The sequence below is a fragment of the Pelophylax lessonae genome (assembly GCF_965119305.1).
Source record: "Pelophylax lessonae genome assembly, chromosome: 11".
NCBI classification, from domain to species: domain Eukaryota; kingdom Metazoa; phylum Chordata; class Amphibia; order Anura; family Ranidae; genus Pelophylax; species Pelophylax lessonae.
The window spans coordinates 212903798-212923753 of NC_138778.1; the positions used below are offsets into that span (position 1 = coordinate 212903798).

General features: G+C 48.0%; 1 protein-coding gene across 1 annotated transcript in view; it reads right to left on the reverse strand.

Annotated features, from left to right (window-relative positions):
* Window positions 1–10885: 10885 nt before the first annotated feature.
* The window catches only part of REM1 (RRAD and GEM like GTPase 1), a 46460-nt gene continuing 37389 nt past the window's right edge, over window positions 10886–19956 (reverse strand). Inside the window, exons 5-6 of the mRNA XM_082273052.1 lie at window positions 13033–13906; window positions 10886–10938 (exon numbers count right to left, since the gene is read on the reverse strand). Coding sequence (XP_082129178.1) covers window positions 13632–13906 — 275 coding nt within the window. The 3' untranslated portion in view covers window positions 10886–10938; window positions 13033–13631. The remainder of the gene's footprint in view (window positions 10939–13032; window positions 13907–19956) is intronic.

Here is a 19956-nt window from a genome sequence, read left to right on the forward strand (position 1 = left end):
TTCTGTCCTCCCTGCTGCCGCCAACAGAGACAAGGTGGGGGCAGAAACAAGGGGGGTGCCACAGCTGCAGGAGAGGTGCGAGGGCCACATGAAATGGCCTGGGGGCCGCATTCGGCCCGCGGGCCTTGTGTTTGACACCTATGCACTAGCGTATGACTGATTTCAGCTTGCAGGGCAACCCATTACACATACACAGGTTCACTACACAGGTTGAACTGAAAAATGTTTTTATGATCTTTGAAGAAGAATTCACTGCTTCATTTGTGGTATTAGAAGAGAGTGAGGTGTTGAATGAAGAATCCTAAATCAAATAATAAACTAGTTGGGTAAGAATGATTTCTACTTGAAGAAGAAGAGGCCCATCACCTTAAGACAGTAACAATAAACTGAGGTCCAATGGAGTAAGGTAGGCTTATACAGGGGGGTGTCCATGGGGGCGAGGTCTCAAAAGTTTGGCCAATGTCCAATCATCTAAAGGTATGAGCATATACAGGGCAGCCATCAGAAGTTTTGGGGCCCCTTACACAGCTTTAGGCCTGAGCTCCCCGGGCCTGACCCCTTTAATCAGAGTTTACCCCCTTAATTAGGGTCCCCAAAGTCCCCCTCCTTTCATCATTGTTCCCAGAGTCATCCCCCCTTACATCAGGGTCCCAAGAGTCCCTTTCTTCCAATATCAGGGTCCCCAAAGTCCCCGCCCCCTTACATCAGGGTCCCCAGAGTTCCACCTCCTTAAATTCGGGTCCCCAGAGTTCGCCCTTACATCAGAGACCCCACTTTCATTAGGCTCCCCATAGTCTCCCCTTTTATTAGGATCCCAAAGTCTCCCCTTATATCATGGTCCCTAGAGCCCATTCCCTTTCAATAGGGTGCCCAAAGTTAGAAGCGAAGAACAGAGTGGGTTAAGGAGAGTGGAGAGGTTTAGGAAAATAGTTGGGGTAGTAGAAGGGGAGGAGGGAGCATTGTGAAGACCCCAGCTTACATCAGGATCTATTACTTCTCATTGCAGCAGTCTCTACAGGACAGGTAGAAGCTGGAAGGCTGGGCACTGGGACCGGATAAGTTTAGAGGAGGAACTTCCTCCTCCTCCTCCTCTGAATGCTGAGGCTTGGAGGAGGGGCAAGCTCTGATTGCTGCACAGCCTGCGCTGTTGCTGAGCAGTGCAGCTGGGGCAGCAGGGACACTGACTGGGTATTTGGCAGGATGCCTCAGGGGGGTTTGAACCCAGCAACAACTGGTTGGTTTCATCCCGGGCCCCTCAGGACACTTGGGCCCCCCTATGGGCTGGCCCCCCCTGATGGCAGCCCTGAGCATATAACCCAGGCAGTGCCGGGACAAGATCATCCAGTGCCCAAGGCAAAAATGCCAAGTTGCGCCCCCCCCCCCAATCCCCATCCCCTTCATTGTGTGCCACTTCCAGCGCTGTGCTGACAGAAGTAGAGATGTCGCTGTCACTACTCCTGTCAGCCTTGTCATAGAAGGAACTTCAATAAAGGCTGCGCCCAGGACAGGCGCCCCTTCTGTTTACCCCTTATCCTGGTCCTGAACCACATATCAAGCATGTGTCCCTAAGGGCTCTTTCACACGGGCAATCCGATCAGATCCGCCTGTCAGTTTTTTAGGCGGATCTGATCGGATCCTCCATGCAGCTCTATGGGGCAGCGGGTGTCAGCGGAGACACCTCCGCTGACACCCGCTGCCATCCGTATCCGATCCTGTCCGTGAAATCTGGACGGATGGAAACACTATTTTTCCATCCGTTCAGTAATCGGATCCGATCCCCCATAGAGGGCAGCGGGGGCTGAGACACCTCCCTCTCCGCTCTGCAAGCGGAGACGGAGCTGTCATCCGCCGGCTCAGCGGGGATCGCGGATTGATCCCCGCTGAGCAACATGGATCCGCCTACGGAGGCGGACCATGTGAAAGAGGCCTTACTGTACAATTAGTATTATATTTTATGAAATTTGGAGGAATATATTAGGAGAACGAAAGGGTCGTTTTTTTTTTTTTTATATATAAATTTGCTTGAAACTCTCAAGAGCTTCAAACATGTTCACTAAGTTCATTAGTTGGCTACAAATGATGTGGCCATCCGTTGGCTTTCAGTCTGTGCATGGCAGGTCCCATAGGTCAAAGTAACTATGACTCAAACAGTAGAGTCCATCCAAGGTCAGAAGGTTAATCTATAACCCACTGGTTCCTATTGATCAGCAGATAGGTGGGAAGGAACAGCTGAGCAAGTAAAAAATTGTATCATGAACTACAGTTTGTGTACATGCTGCATTGCTGCGTCTTGTTTAGAAGTGAACCTCCTGCCATAATGTTTTTTGAGTACTCAAAAGGGTGGGAAAGGTTTAGAATAGGGATCGACCGATTATCGGCAACACCGATATATCGGGGGCCGATATGCACTTTCGATATATCAGAATCGGCCTTTGGATTTACCGATATTGCCAATATTATGGGAAAGTGCTTGTACCGGGGTGATGCCTGCAGCTAGAGGCATCACCCCGGTACCGGCGTCCATAGCCGACGTTTGGCTGACTTGTAATGACAACCGATGCGGCTGAGAAGCCGCTCGGCTGTCATTACAAAGAGTGGGAGGGGAAGTCCCCCCCCCTACCGCCGCCTTCCGTGGCTCGCCCGGGTCTCCCGTCCCACCGGGAGACCTGGGCATCCTACCTCCACCGCTGCCGAAGAGAAGACCCGGTGTACTGCGTCACCATGTAAAAAAACGTCATGACATCACTTCCGGGTACTCTACGCCGAATTAAAAAAAATTAAAAAATTGACAGCATTCAAAACAGCCAAACTTGGCATTTTGAATGCTTTTCGGTGCTGAGGAGGGGTTTGGGGTCCTCCATATCCCTCCACAAGAGTACCTTTAGAAAAAATAAAGTAAAAATAAATTTTTTTTTACATGTCCGAAAATATCGGCCGATACCGATATCCGATGACCAAAATATCAGTATCGGCATTTAAAAAACGATATCGGTCGATCACTAGTTTAGAACCAGACCTAGGAAATCTAGACTCAGTGGATGTCCAGGGTTCTAAGTTACAACCTTTAGGCTGCATTCACATGTCAGCTTATAATCGCGGGCAGAACCGCCGCGGTTCCGCCCGCGATTCGGAGATTTATTGCAAATCGCGGGACGCCTAGCGTTGCCCGTTGATTTGCAATAGCCCCCCAAACGCCGAGCGATGTTGCCGCGATTTACGCCCGCCGAATCGCGGCAACATCGCACAAACAAAATCGCGGGACGCAATACGCTCCAAAAAAGTACAAGAGCTTCTTTGGAGCGTATTGCGTCCCGCGATTTTGTTTGCGCGATGTTGCCGCGATTCGGCGGGCGTAAATCGCGGCAACATCGCTCGGCGTTTGGGGGGCTATTGCAAATCAACGGGCAACGCTAGGCGTCCCGCGATTTGCAATAAATCTCCGAATCGCGGGCGGAACCGCGGCGGTTCTGCCCGCGATTATAAGCTGACATGTGAATGCAGCCTTATGCTCCTGCATGGGGGGGTAACCAGTTATGAAAGCAATGCAGTTGTCCACTTACCTGTCACTTCACAAGGGAGGATGCACTCGTAGGTAGTTGCAAAGGGGTGGCTTCTATGTTCCTATTGCAATCCTAACTAACGTTAATCAATGGGATGGAGAGGAAAAGCTCCCCATTCTGACCTAAAGGAGATGTTTGTGGCTTCTAAAAAAATAAACATGCATATTCACCTCTATGGTGCAACATCACTGTGATGCTGCACCTGTCCCACATTGGCTGTAAGACCAAGAACTGAATGACCAGGATTGAGGAAATGACCAGGAACGAGGACAAACACATATGACTAGGGCAAAGGAGGGGTTCTGACGCTGTAGGTCATACTTGGGAGCTCTTTAATGCTTGTGGGTGTATTTACAACAGTGAAGGATGGCGTGGTCACGGTACAGCTTGTGAGTGGGTGATCAAATTTATTTACCCATTCGGTGGACCGGTTGTTTCCTCTGGAAGGTGGGCCCACCGGCTTAGGAACATTCCCCTAACAATATCAGTAAGTGCATGGCTTTTTTTCAGCGGGAACGCGGGGGAACGCAGTTCCGGCACCTCCAGGGGGTGCTGGAAGGTCTACTGATGCTGGCTGCTGGGGGGTCTATTGTTGCTGGAGGGGATCTAGTTTTGCATGGCAATCTATTGTTGCTGGTGGAGGATCTTTTGATACTGGGGGTTAATTGTTGCTGGAAGGGATCTACTGTTTAGGGAGGGATCTACTGTTGCTGGCTGCTAAAGAGTCTATTGATGCTGGCTGCTGTGAGATCTTTTGCTGCTGCTGCTTCTGCTGGGGGGGGGGGGGGTCTATTGCTGCTGGCTGTGGGGGATCTATTTAATAGCTTTTCTTGTTATCATACCCAAATTCCATACATTCCAATACAAAATTATACTTGGCTCTATATTCTCTACAAGGGGCTGTACTGGAAGCTGAGTAGGGGGTGGAACCAAGGGTCAGTGCTCGGAGGTGGGTAGGGGGTGGAACCAAGGGTTAGTGCTCGGAGGTGGGTAGGGGGGCGGAGACACAAAGTAACTTAGAAGGGGGAGTTCCTGCACCTATTCTCTAAGAAAAAAAGCCCTGAGTAAGTGTATATACGTACATCTATTTTCTTAGCCCATGTATGGCTGGATGAGCTTAGCCCCCCTTCAATATGGTCCTATGTCTAACACAGATGGTCATTCCTATCTATATAGTCCAGGCGCATATCCCGGAGGATTTATGTCCGGCGCATTTGGTAATTGGAATGTCTGTAAGGTCTCTTTAGCCCTGAAGAAGCTGTGGCGAAACACGTTGGCTTTGAGGACCTTTATACTCTGTCGTCAGGGACATTTTTGTATTGCGTATTTACAATATTCCTAATAGGAATATTTTTTATGTTATATTATGTTTTTGTGACTTTTTAGCTAAATATATTTAATAAATTGGAATATTTTTATACAATTGTGACCATCCCTCCTTTGTGGCCTTTACAGTCCTACTTTTCTATATATATGTCTGTTTAGAACTGAATGATCACATAACTGCTGGACTCTCAGTTCTTGGTCTGCTTGGGAGTGGAGAGAAATGACTGTCAGTCACTGCTCTCCGCTCTGCCCATAAAGCGTTCAGTGAAGCTCCAGGCTAGCGAGGGGGCGGGTGCAGCCAGCGTGCTGAGACCCAGAACCAGTTGTTAATCAGCGGCTACAGTAAGTGTATCCCTAAAATATGGTCGAGATCCTTCCAGATACTGGAGTGGCTCTGCTTCATCAGTCGGCTATGGTCTGCTGTTGGCCGATTCTGGGTCACAGGACAGCAAAAGTAAGTGCACTCCTGTGACCCACAAGAGAAGTATGGCCTATAAAGCTTTGGCTGTACTTCCCTTTTAAAGTGTTTTTAAACTCTCATATCAAAAAACATACACTATATTGTCAAAAGTATTGGGACACCTGCCTTTACACACACATGGACTTTAATGGCATCCCAGGCTTAGTCCGTAGGGTTCAATATTGAGTTGGCCCACCCTTTGCAGCTATAACAGCTTCAACTCTTCTGGGAAGGTCCACAAGGTTTAGGAGTGTGTCTATGAGAATGTTTGACCATTCTTCCAGAAGAGCATTTGTGAGGTAAGGCACTGATGTGGACGAGAAGGCCTGGCTCACAGTCTGCGCTCTAATTCATCCCAAAGGTGTTCTGTCGGGTTGAGGTCAGGACTCTGTGCAGGCCAGTCAAGTTCCTCCACCCCAAACTCACTCATCCATGTCTTTAGAAGTGAATGGAATTTACAGCATCTAAGTCACTGGGAACATGGTATGAAAAAAGTCTGTATTCTACACTCACTGGTCACTTTATTAGGTACACCTGTTCACTTGCTTGGTAACACAAATTGCTAATCAGCCAATCACATGACAGCAACTCAATGCATTTAGGCCTCTAGACGTTGTGAAGATGACTTGCTGAAGTTCAAACCGAGCAGCAGAGTGGGGAAGAAAGGGGAATTAAGTAACTTTGAACATGGCATGGTTGTTGGTGGCAGACAGATCGGTCTGAGTATTTCTGGGATTTTCACACACAACCATCTCTCGGGTTTACAGAGAATGGTCCGAAAAAGAAAAAATATCCAGTGAGCGACAGTTGTGTGGAGGAAAATGCCTTGTTGATGTCAGAGGTCAGAGGAGAATGGGCAGACTGGTTCCAGATGATAGAAAGGCAACAGTAACTCAAATAACCACTCGTTACAACCAAGGTATGCAGAATACCATCTCTGAACACACAACAACTCCAACCTGGAAGCAAATGTGCTAGAGCAGCAAAAGATCACACCGAATGCCACTCTTATCAGCTAAGAGCAGGAAACTGAAGCTACAATTGGCCCAGGTTTACCAAAATTGGACAATAGAAGATTGGAAAAACGTTGCCTGGTCTGAGGAGTCTTGATTTCAGCTGCGACATTCAGATGGTAAGGTCAGAAATTGGCATAAACAACATGAAAGCATGGATCCATCCTGCCTTGTATCAATGGTTCAGGATGGTGGTATGGTGGTGGTGGTGGTATGGTAGTGGTGGTATGGTGGTGGTGGTGGTATGGTAGTGGGTGGTATGGTGGTGGTGGTATGGTGGTGCTATGGTAGTGGTAGTATGGTGCTGGTGGTATTATGGTGGTGGTATGATAATAGTGGTAGTATGGTCGTGGTGGTATGGTGGGGTAGTGGTATCCGAACCACAACACTACCTGCCTGGAGTTTGCATGCTTTCCCTGTGCCTGCATGGGTTTCCTCCAGGTACTCCAGTTTCCTCCCACACTCCAAAGACTTGCTGGTAGGCTAATTGACTCTAAATTGGCCCTAGCGTGTGTATGTATGAATGTGAGTTAGGGATCTTAGATTGTAAGCTCCTTGAGGGTAGGGACTGATGTGAATGTACAATGTAAAGCGCTGCATAAATTGATGGCACTATATAAGTATCTGAAATAAATAAAATATTTTCTTGGCACACTTTGAACCCCTTAGTACCAATTGATCATGGTTTAAACACCATGTCCTACCTGAGTATTATTGCTGACCATGTCCATCCCTTTATGATTACAGTGTGCCCATCTTCTGATGGCTCCTTCCAGCAGGATAATGCACCATGTCACAAAGCTCCAATCATCTCACCACTGGTTTCTTCACCATGACAATGAGGTCACTGTCCTCCAATGGCCTCCACACTCACCTCATCTCATCCAATAGAGCAGTGGTCCTCAACCCTGGCCTACAGGGCCCACTAACAGGCCAGATTTTCAAGATAACTGAAATACATCCCAGGTGATATCATTTGCTGCTCAGTGATTGCAGTACTCTAGTCTGCATCTCCCCAAGGTAATACCTAAAATCTGGACTGTTAGTGGGCCCTGTAGGCCAGGGTTGAGGACCACTGCAATAGAGCACCTTTGGGATGTGGTGGAACGGAAGATTCACATCATGGATGTGCAGCCGACAAATCTACATCAGCTGCTTGATTATATCATGTCACTATGGACCAAAATCTTGGTCCATCTTGATCTTGTTGGAATCTTTCCAACACCTTGTAGAATCTATGCCATGAAGAATGCAGGCAGTTCTCCCAGCTCCCCCCAACTGCCCTCTGCTGGCCAGGTTGGGAATCCTGATTCAGCCGGTGAGTAGAGACTGAGTACATGGAGCAGGGCTTTAGCATGGAATGGGGGTCAGGAGGATGCCCAAAAGAGGGAGAGTGGGAGGGGGTCGAGTCGCTGCACCATGCGCCTCTGGTTTGTACTTGCCCCCTGGGCCGAAAGCTGCCAGTCTGCCCCTGGTGTATATCGTATCAATTTTCTTAATTATCCGGAATAGATTGCTGCTAATAAAGATAAAGGTTTTACACTGCTTTAATCCTTCTCTGGTTAGAACCTGGGTCTAGCCGTTTCCTCCACATCCACCACCACTGAGAAGCATCTTTCCTTCTCTTTTAATGGCGTATCGGAACAAGCAGCTGAAATTTTCCACCCAGCTCGTCCAATGAGAAAATATAGCAAACGCAGGAAAGGAATTGTCGCCTTTTTCACCACAGAAAACACAGAAGTTTGACAGTCGTTTAAAAATGAAATTTTAAATGAGTCTAGTAAAGCCCTGTGTGTGATTCCAGCTCCTGCGAATGGATCTAATGTACACAACGTACCACCACGTGAATGGAAAATGTAATTGTTTTTATAGAAAGAATGAGCGGCACGGCGAGGGGGAGCAGAGACCACACTGCCTGAAAGATAAGCATGAAAAAACAAGAATGCAACTTTTTTTTTTACGGCCATTTTAATTCTCCTTCCATCACATTAAACTACTAACCCCCAATATTTTCCAGAAATGAAGTGGAGCTAAACCATCTCATACAGGTTTCAAAATGTTAATGCAATTTAAACATTTTAAAGCAGAACTCCATATAAAAGTTGAACAGCCTATCAAATGATAAAATAACAAAACTAGCTTTTGCTTCACTACTCAACTTCACTTCTCAGATTTTCCCCCGCAGTGCTCTTTTTCTGCCACTAGATGTCCTCAGTCTAATGGTCAGCATCATTTAGCACACTTCTTCCATCATGGGGCATCATGTACCAACTTCAACCTGTGACTGGACAGTGAAAGGAGAAGCAGCACAGTGATGAGCTCATCTTTCTGTCCCTTCTGCCTCCTATCTGCATGCTTCTTGTCAACACATGAACTCATTGGCTCCTGATGCTGCTTCTCAGTGGCGGCCCGGCCATTGGGGGCGCAGGGGCACCGCCCCCCCCCCATCCATGCGTCCGGCCCCCCCAATCTACAGGGCGCCAGACGCATGGATTCCAATAGGGGATTTTTTTTTTTTTAAGCACATGATTAGAGCCAGAGGCTCGAATAGGCTTCAAAAAAGGGTGGGTTCGGGGCGCAGAGCACTGTGCCCACCCAGTTGTATGACAATAGCGAATGAATATTCGCTATTATCACACTGATTTTCCTCCTAGCCAATCAGGAAGCGGCTTGAGAGACACCTTTCCTAAATGGCTAAAAAGAGAAGCGATCTTACTGGGAGAGGGAGGGGACGTATGGCCGGAGGAGATTCCCAGCCAATCGGGGAAGGAGCAGGTAAGGATGCTGGCTGTCAGGCTGGGCAGCCAGCTTGCCTCCGTCCTGGGAGGGGGTGGTAGATTTGACTGCCGGCCGTCCCGCCGGGGGGGGGGGGGTTGGTTTTGCCACCCCCACAAATTTTCATTCACCAGCCACCACTGCTGCTTCTTCTACTCCAGCTCTGCTGTACAGCGATTGCGAGAAGCTGATATCAGGTCCGATTCCGGTACCTACACAGCTTGCAATGAAAAAATATATGTAACCCTTTGGCACTGGCAGCACGCATACAACTTACTGTACTGAGAGTGCACTCCCTGCACGCTCCCAGCATGGTAGCATGCATAATTGCAATCGGGAGCTTTCCGATCATGTGACCGCTGTTACAGCCAATCACAGTGGCCACTGCCCGCCTCCCAGCTTTTAGAACTGCCGGTTGCTGTATGCTGCGAATTCACAGCCAATTCTGGGTTGTTAGATTGGGATGGCTCTTTGCTGAATATATGAGGTCTTCTCTTTGTTAGATTGGGATGGCTCTTTGCTGGATTGGGATGTCTCTTTGCTTAATATATGAGGCCATCTCTTGTAGTGCATTAGCACATCTCTCCCAGCAAGGAGTGTTGTCTCCAAGGGTTAGAGAGGCTGGATTGATCCTTTTTTATGGATAGTGTAGGACCCACTGACAATGGGGTACTTTGACGTAGTGGTGGGCTTGAGCACAATATGGCCATATGGTGGGACCAAATCCCCATTTTTATTTATGGATTGTCTTCATATTTGAAAAGTAATTTCTTTTGCATGTGTACGCTATTCTTTTTTAATATACATGTCGCTTGGTTCATAGCTGCATCAGCTTTAGAAATACATGTTCAGGGTTTGCTCCCCCAACTTTTTGCTTGTTTATTATGTATTCGGTCTGACCAGACTTCTGGGGTTGAGCACCCCACCCCCCCCCCCCACACACCTGTACTCTATCAGTGTCCACTATCAAGTAGATATAGGAGGAGTCCCTTGTAGTGCATTAGCACATCTCTCCCAGCAAGGAGTATTATCTCCAAGGGTTAGAGAGGCTGGATTCATCCTTTTTTATGGATAGTGTAGGACCCACTGACAATGGGGTACTTTGACGTAGTGGTGGGCTTGAGCACAATATGGCCATATGGTGGGACCAAATCCCCATTTTTATTCATGGATTGTCTTCATATTTGATAGTCATTTCTTTTGCATGTGTGCGCTATTCTTTTTTAATATGCATCTCTTTGCTGGATTGGGATGTATTTTTGCTGAATATATGAGGATGTCTCTTTGCTGGATTGGGGTGTCTCTTTGCTGAATATACGAGGATGTCTCTTTGCTGGATTGGAATGTCTCTTTGCTGGATTGGAATGTCTCTTTGCTGAAACTATGAGGATGTCTCTTTGCGAGATTGGATTCATTTTCATATATTAAGTTGTAAGAGTCCTAAAAAAAAGTGGGTGCACTGAAGGACTCGGTGGGATGGCCACTGGGCAGATTCAGTGGGACGGCCAGAGGGCGGGCCCCGCAGAATGTTGGTGGTCAGGCCCAGGCCTAAAGCTGTGTAAGGGGCCCCAAAATTTCTGATGGCTGCCCTGCAGAACACTATCCCGTTCATTCACTGCCCTGTGCAGCTGAGGCTACAGAGAAAGGCATGTGTGTTTGAGCTTTGGGGCCCACACCCTAACACAAACATATGCTTATATGGGATGTTAGTGCTTGGGTCCAGATCAGCTTTATTACCAAGGTAAGTGGTGGTGCGTTTGAGGACAGGCAGATGTCTCAGCGCCCGTCCCTCTCTGCAAAAGCTCTGCCGGAGTATGCCGAGGCTTAGAGGTCATCTCCGAGCTCACCCTGTCCGGTCTATGCTCATACAGACTGCACCGAAACAAGAGCAACCGTCCTCCACCAGAACATTCAGCACCACCAGTCCATCCCCTCTCCGCAACACTCTGTTTTACATAATATATATTTACTTTGTTTATTGTTATTATTATAGGGACTTATATAGCGCCGTCCACTTACGCAGCACTTTACATATATATTATACATTCTCATCTCCCTCCTCCCTCCTCTCCACTGTCTAACCCCCCCTAAACATTTCTCCCAACCTCTCTCCATAAACACTGAGCTCAATTTTTCCACTGTTTGGTCAGCCCTGGATTAGATGGAGCTGGGCAAAATTCCATGAGATCCTACAGAGCGAGAGGGGAGGGAGAGAGACAGTGGGAGAAGAGGACAGGAATTTTCTCCACCGCTGAAAGTAATACTCCGGTCACATTATAAAGAAGGAGGCAGCACAGCGGCTTAGGCACTAAGGTGGTTACCCCTTCCTGCCTTGCAGCACTGGGGTCTTTGGTTCATATCCCGGCCAGGAGACCACTTACCCGGAGTTTGCACGGGGTTCCCTCTAACCAGGGGCGTAACTACAGGGGTTTGCAGGGGTTGCAATTGCAACTGGGCCCCATGCTCCAGGGGGTCTGTGCGGTTCCCCTGTACACCTGGATAGGAGGAGTGGCGGGGGCAGTATGTAGAGAAATCACTGTCCTCCTTTTTCCTGCTGTAGCTGCAGGAGGAAAATGGAGGAGATTGGTTCCTCTGTATGCTGCCCCCGCCACTCCTCTTATCCAGTTCACTTGTGTACTGCTGTCTCTGGGCCCCTGTGTGCTCCCCTGGTCCCCCCCCCACCCCCAACTGTGCTGCCCCCCCACTGTGCTTCCTCCCCTCTCCTGCCAGCTGCTGCAGGGGATGGGTCACAATAGAGAATCAGGAAGGGGTCAGTAAATATGTAATTTACCAACTCCTTCCTTTTCTGAATGGACATAGTCATAGTCAGTGACATTGTAAAAAAATAAAATAAAATGATAAAAAAAAAACAATTATAATACCAAAAAATGAAAACTACTGACACCAGTGGGTGAACTTCCAGGATCGCAAAGGTCACACTGGTGACCGGGCCCTGGCATTCCACCACTGTGGGGAGGCCCCAAGATGGCAGGAAGGGGGCCCACTACAGAACTTGTGAAAGGGTCCCACTGCGGGACCGTAATAAAGGGCCCCGCAACTAGAGTAAAGGGCCCCAGGATCAGTAGGAAGAGCCCCAGGCTTGAAGGGAAGGGACCCGGCCAGGGGTCCTGGGGGCTCTTTATGGTTTCTTGCACACCGGGGCCCTGAAGATTCTAGTTACACCTCTGGCCCTGACACTGTATCTGGTGGAGCTCTGGGTCTAATCCCTGTGTAAGCTCTGTTTCAGAGCTTACACGGGGTCATTGATGATTTTCCCCACATGCCCCTGTTTGGGTCTGGTGTTTGGTTGCTAAGGCCCGAGCATCGCATTCTAGGAGGAAGGGGAGAAAGTCACATGTTCCCCAATAACCAGGGGTACCAGGTATTTTCAAGGGCTTGAACAGATGGAGATGAAGGGCCCCACAACGAGAGTAAAGGGCCCCAGGATCAGTGGGAAGAGCCCCAGGCTTGAAGGGGAGGGCCCCAGGGGGGGCCCTTCATGGTTTCTTGCACCGAGGCCCTGAAGGTTCTAGTTACGCCTCTGCCTCTAACTACATTATGCGAATAAACAGTCAACTTCACATATGAGCAGAAAAGAAAAATAGCTACTACCATAGGTGTGCGCAGGGGGTGTGCCAGGTGTGCCTGGGCACACCCTAACCAAACTGTGTTTAATATGTTTCAGTTTGTGAATGAACAGGAAGCCGCTCAGCACAGAGCGCTTCCCATTCGTTTGGTTAAAGTGGATGGATCTTTTTTTCAACCAGACTAACTATGTAACCGTGTGGCTGCACAGAGCCTGGGGACCTGTCATTCACTGTCCAGTGCAGCTGAGGCTGCAGAGAAAGGCATGGGTGTTTGAGTTTTGGGGTGCCATCCCTAATGCAATAGGCTGCACACACCTATGTCCACTACATCGTGGCCCATATACGGCATGACCCATATCTACCCAGCAACAACACCCTGAGCACACAGAGGAACATAAATGTAAATATCTGCACATGTATCCGGGGATTAGAATCATGGGGAAATCAGACTAAGTACTTTTTTCCTCCTCATATAGGAAGGTTGTAGCGCTTCTAAAACAAAAAGGTAAAAACGATGTAGCCAGTTTACATACATATGGTGCTCAGTGGAATTAAAAGTCACAAAACAAGATCCTCCGAGGAGACGATTCTGAAGAGTAAAAAATACAGTTTGCAGTCTATGGTGAGTGTTCCTACTTAGAATAGTGCAAAAATGTGAAACGTGTTGCCAAAATAGAGCAGGAGAAATAACTTTCCAGCCTTTTAACTGTTCATCTGCATTATATTTGCCCCCATTCGGTGATGGCCAATCAAATTCTTCCTTTTGGTTATCCATTCTTCTCTAGGTGCCTTAACTGAAACTAGTAGTGCACTGAAGTGTTCCGTTTTTTTTTTTTGTCCTTGGCCATGGGGCATCATAACTGCTTATGTGGAAAGTGTAAAGACTTCCCAGTGTAAGTCAGTAAACCAATCAGAGCACAGACAGGTCATGGCACGAGCGTGAATGTACCTTGAGGACAGTCCTGCTGTTCCGGGTGACAAGCCGGTCTAGAAACCTTCGTGCTCGCTTGCTGAGGCTCTGTTTGCGTTGGCTTCGGAGTCGGCAGCTCTCGGCTGCATCAGGCCCGTCTCTCCGTAAACGGATTTGGCGGACCATGCCCTCGAATAGCTCCTGGACGTTGTGTTGCAGGACGGCGGAGGTCTCGATGAACTTGCAGTCGAATACCACAGCGCAAGCGCGACCCTCTGCAAAAGGGAGGAAGATTTAGTGGTGGACAGTGATATGGATCACATTCAGGCTTAATTAAAGGACAACTATATTTTCATATAATTAGGGTTTTCTTCTCAGAGAATAGGTGCAGGTACCCCCCCCTTCCGAGTCACCCCTTGCCTCCACCCCCTTCCCACCTCTGACCACGGTCCCTTGTCTTTACCCCTACTCACCTCTGAACACTGTCCTTTGTCTCCACCCTCTACCCACCTCTGAGCACGGTCCCTTGTCTCCACCCTCTACCCACCTCTGAGCATGGTCCCTTGTCTCCACCCCCTACCCACCTCTGAGCATGGTCCCTTGTCTCCACCCCCTACCCACCTCTGAGCACTGTCCCTTGTCTCCACCCCCTACCCACCTCTTAGCACAGTCCCTTGTCTTCACCCTCTACCCACCTCTGAGCATGGTCCCTTGTCTCCACCCTTTAATCACCTCTGAGCACTGTCCCTTGTCTCCACCCCCTAGCCACTTCTGAGCATGGTCCCTTGTCTCCACCCCCTACCCAACTATTAGCACTGTCCCTTGTCTCCACCCCCTACCCACCTCTGAGCATGGTCCCTTGTCTCCACCCCCTACCCACCTCTGAGCATGGTCCCTTGTCTCCACCCCCTACCCACCTCTTAGCACTGTCCCTTGTCTCCACCCTCTACCCACCTCTGAGCATGGTCCCTTGTCTCCACCCCTTAATCACCTCTGAGCACTGTCCCTTGTCTCCACCCCCTAGCCACCTCTGAGCATGGTCCCTTGTCTCCACCCCCTACCCAACTATTAGCACTGTCCCTTGTCTCCACCCCCTACCCACCTCTGAGCATGGTCCCTTGTCTCCACCCCCTACCCACCTCTGAGCATGGTCCCTTGTCTCCACCCCCTACCCACCTCTTAGCACTGTCCCTTGTCTCCACCCTCTACCCACCTCTGAGCATGGTCTCTTGTCTCCACCCCCTAACCACCTCTTAGCACTGTCCCTTGTCTCCACCCTCTACAAACCTCTGAGCACGGTCCCTTGTCTCCACCCCCTACCCACCTCTGGGCACGGTCCTTTGTCTCCACCCTCTTCCCACCTCTTAGCACTGTCCCTTGTCTCCACCCTCTACCCACCTCTGAGCATGGTCCCTTGTCTCCACCCCCTACCCACCTCTGAGCACTGTCCCTTGTCTCCACCCCCACCCACCTCTGAGCATGGGCCCTTGTCTCCAACCCCTACCCACCTCTTAGCAATGTCCCTTGTCTCCACCCTCTACCCACCTCGGAGCATGGTCCTCTGTCTCCACCCCTACCCACCTCTGAGCACTGTCCCTTGTCTCCACCCCCTACCCACCTCTGAGCATGGTCCCTTGTCTCCAACCCCTACCCACCTCTTAGCACTGTCCCTTTTCTCCACCCTCTACCCACCTCTGAGCATGTTCCCTTGTCTCCACCCCCTACCCACCTCTGAGCCCTATCCCTTGTCTCCATCCCTTACCCACCTCTAAGCATGGTCCCTTGTCTCCACCCCCTACCCACCTCTGAGCACTGTCCCTTGTCTCCTTCCCTACCCACCTCTGAGCACCGTCCCTTGTCTCCACCTCTACCCACCTCTTACCACCGTCCCTTGTCTCCACCCACTACCCACCTCTTACCACCTTCCCTTTTCTCCACCCTCTAGTCACCTCTTAGCACTGTCCATTGTCTCCACCCCCTACCCACCTCTGAGCATGGTGCCTTGTCTCCACCCACCTCTGAGCACCGTCCCTTGTATCTACCCACTACCCACCTCTAAGCACTGTCCCTTGTCTCCACCCCTACCCACCCCCCAGTACTGCCCCTTTCAGAGAACACAGAACCAAGTATCATTTTGTGGTACTAAGTAATTTGTATTGAATTTGGTAATGATAACAAGAAAATCAGTAAAACAGATCCCCTGCAGCCAGCAACAATATACCCCTCGCCATCAATAGATCTCCTCCAACAAAAAAAAGTCCCGACTTGCAAAATACTCCTCCAGCAACAATAGATACACCCCAGCAGCCAGCATCAATTGACCCCCCCCCCTCCCCCAGCAACAATAGACACCTTCCTCAACAGTAGATTACTCCCAGCTACACCCCCCTGGCAAACAATATATTCCCTCAGCCACAACAAATCTTACCCAGAAACAATATATCCCCCAGCAACAATAGATATCAACACAACAAAATACCCCCCAAGTAACAATAGATTTACCCCAGCAACAATAGACCCTGTCAGCAACAAAAGATCTCCCACCAGTCAGCATTGTTACGACCCTCCAGTAGACAGCAACTATAAACCTCTACTGCAACAATGGATCTTCCCCCCTCTCTGCAACAACAGAACCTCAAGCACACTACACCACCCCTTCCCATTACATACATTCAGTGCTCAGAATATAGCTATGTCTATGTAAACAAGGCAGAGCTCCATTCTGACAGGAAGGAAGGGATGGATTCTGTGTTTCTGCAAAGCAGGGAATAAAATCCATCTCTTTCCCTAGTAAAAGCAGCACACTCTGTACAGTACACAAAAACACTGGCTAGGTACACATTTAAATCTTTGATCAGCCTAGATATTTAACCCCTTCCCTGACAGTGTCATTAGTACAGTGACAGTGCATATTTTTAGCACTTATCACTGTATTAGTGTCAAATTAGTTCCTGCAAAGTGTCAGTTAAGCCAGGTACACATGGGCCGAATGCCCATGGGTTGAACGGAAAAAAATTCAAAGTGTGTACCAAGCTTTAGTGTCGGATTGTCCACCACAATATCGCAGTCCCGCTATGAGTCGCTGATTGCCGATATTACTAGCATAAAAAAATAAAATAAAAACTCCATAGCTTATATACCATATTTTGGAGGCGCTATAACGTTTGCATAAACCAATCATTAGACACTTATTGGGTTTTTTGCTAAAAATATGTAGCAGAATACATAATGGCCTAAATTTATGAAGAAATTTGATTTTTTACATTTTTTTTATTATATGCTTTATAGCAGAAAGTAAAAAATATATAATAATAATTGGGACATCGACACAATTCTAATCTTTTTGGCTCTATACACCACCACAATGGATTTGAAATGAAACAAACAAGATGTGCTTTAACTGCAGACTTTCAGCTTTAATTTGAGGGTATTTACATCCAAATCAGGTGAAAGGTGTAGGAATTACAACAGTTTGTATATATGCCTCCCCCTTTTTAAGGGACCAAAAGTAATGGGACAATTGGCTGCTCAGCTGTTCCATGGCCAGGTGTGTGTTATTCCCTCATTATCCCATTTACAAGGAGCAGATAAAAGGTCCAGAGTTCATTTCAAGTGTGCTATTTGCATTTGGAATCTGTTGCAGTCAACTCTCAATATGAGATCCAAAGAGCTGTCACTATCAGTTAAGCAAGCCATCATTAGGTTGAAAAAAACAAAACAAACCCATCAGACTCCGTTCACACTGGGGCGACCTGTCAGGCGACCTGGTCGCCCGACAGGTTGCCATGGGTCGCCTGCCCATAGATTAGCACAGGACCCGTTCTAATAGGAGCGCTCCGACTTAGAAAAAGGGTCCTGAGCTTCTTTGGGGCGACCTCGGAGCGACCTGCATTGACTTCAATGATATGAAGTCCGTGCAGGTCTCTCCGAGGTCACGGTGCGCGCTGTGCACCGCGACCTCGCAGGTCGCCCCGGCAAGCTGGGTTTCTGCAATGTGAACCGGCTCTCAGAGAGATAGAAAAAACAGGTGTGGCCAAATCAACTGTTTGGAACATCCTTAAAAAGAAAGAACGCCCCGGTGAGCTCAGCAACACCAAAAGACCCGGAAGACCACGAAAAACAACTGTGATGGATGACCGAAGAATTCTTTCCCTGGTGAAGAAAACACCCTTCACAACAGTTGGCCAGATCAAGAACACTCTCCAGTAGGTAGGTGTATGTGTGTCAAAGTCAACAATCAAGAGAAGACTTCACCAGAATGAATACAGAGGATTCACCACAAGATGTAAACCATTGGTGAGCCTCAAAAACAGGAAGGCCAGATTAGAGTTGGCCAAACAACATCTAAAAAAGCCTTCACAGTTCTGGAACAACATCCTATGGACAGATGAGACCAAGATCAACTTGTACCAGAGTGATGGGAAGAGAAGAGTATGGAGAAGGAAAGGAACTGCTCATGATCCAAAGCATACCACCTCATCAGTGAAGCATGGTGGTGGTAGTGTCATGGCGTGGGCATGTATGACTGCCAATGGAACTGGTTCTCTTGTATTTATTGATGATGCCAAATGCTTCAGAACTCATTGGACGGCGCTTCACAGTGCAGATGGACAATGACCCGAAGCATACTGCAAAAGCAACCAAAGAGTTTTTTAAGGGAAAGAAGTGGAATGTTATGCAATGGCCAAGTCAATCACCTGAGCTGAATCCGATTGAGCATGCATTTCACTTGCTGAAGACAAAACTGAAGGGAAAATGCCCCAAGAACAAGCAGGAACTGAAGACAGTTGCAGTAGAGGCCTGGCAGAGCATCACCAGGGATGAAACCCAGCATCTGGTGATGTCTATGCGTTCCGACTTCAGGCTGCAATTGACTGCAAAGGATTTGCAACCAAGTATTAAAAAGTGAAAGTTTGATTTATGATTGTTAATCTGTCCCATTACTTTTGATCCCTTAAAAAGTGGGAGGCACATATACAAACTGTTGTAATTCCTACACCGTTCACCTGATTTGGATGTAAATACCCTCAAATTAAAGCTGAAAGTCTGCAGTTAAAGCACACATTGTTTGTTTCATTTCAAATCCATTGTGATGGTGTATAGAGCCAAAACGATTAGAATTGTGTCGATGTCCCAATATTTATGGACCTGACTGTATATTTTTTTATTTTTTTTTTTAAATTGTCGGTCTTGTTTTTGTTTATAGAACAAAAACTTAAAAATGCAGAGGTGATCAAATACCACCAGAAGAAAGCTCTTTTTGTGGGAAACAAAGGACATCAACTTTACTTGGGTACAGCGTTGCACGACCGCGTAATTGTCAGTAAGTGACGCAGTGCCGTATAGCAAAAAATAGCCTGCTCATGAAGAGGGGAAAATCTTCCGAAACGCATATAGGGAATTGTTAAATGGAGACATTTTCCTTTAATTGTCTTGCAGACACATGATGAAGCAAGAGCAAATCTCTCCAAAGTGAAGTAAATCCCTTTTTAGTCAGTTGTCACTGGAATAGATGTACCTATGGGATTCCAGTTCTGGTGACCACTAAAATTTTCGATATTCCCATCACTTTCATTCTTAGGCCCCTTTCACACTTGTGCGACTTGTCCTGCGATTTGGGACTGCAAAGTCGCATGACAAGTCGTTCTACATGATTTCCAATGAGTACCATCTCATGAGTTCATATCTGTATGACTTCAAGTCGCAACGACTTCAAAGTAGTCCCTGCACTACTTTGGGACGATCTTAATGCATTTTGAGGTCCAAAGACATAGGCATTACTTCAAGTCCAGTCAAAATCGCGTCAAAATCACGGTAAAATCACGCGACTTTTAGGTCGCATAAGTGTGAAAGGGGCCTTAGTGATACTAGGCAAATAGACAAATGGACATATAGGGGGAGTTAAATCTGGTGCATGCAGAATCTGGTGCAGCTGTGCATAGTAACCAATCAGCTTCCAGGCCTTCATTCACACCGAACACGACTTTGAAATCGCACCATTTGAAAGCCGCATTTCAGTCTGACTTCGAGGGCAACTTCAAAGACATCTGTGTGGGTTCATGCCCCCCGAAGTCACCAAAAGTAGTGCAGGAAATACTTTTGGAAACCGGTGCAGCGCAGCAAAGTCAGCGTCTCCAATTGCCAGTAATAGGCTGCGATTTGACTTGCAATTTGACCTGTCAATTTGCATGTCAAATTGTGCCGATGTGAACAGGGGCTTATTGTCAAAGCTTAGTTGGACACAATAAAGTTAGAAGCTGCAGGTCTCATGGACCCCAGTGCTGCGGTCACATCTTTGCCTCCTCCTTCTCCTTCTGCCCATTCA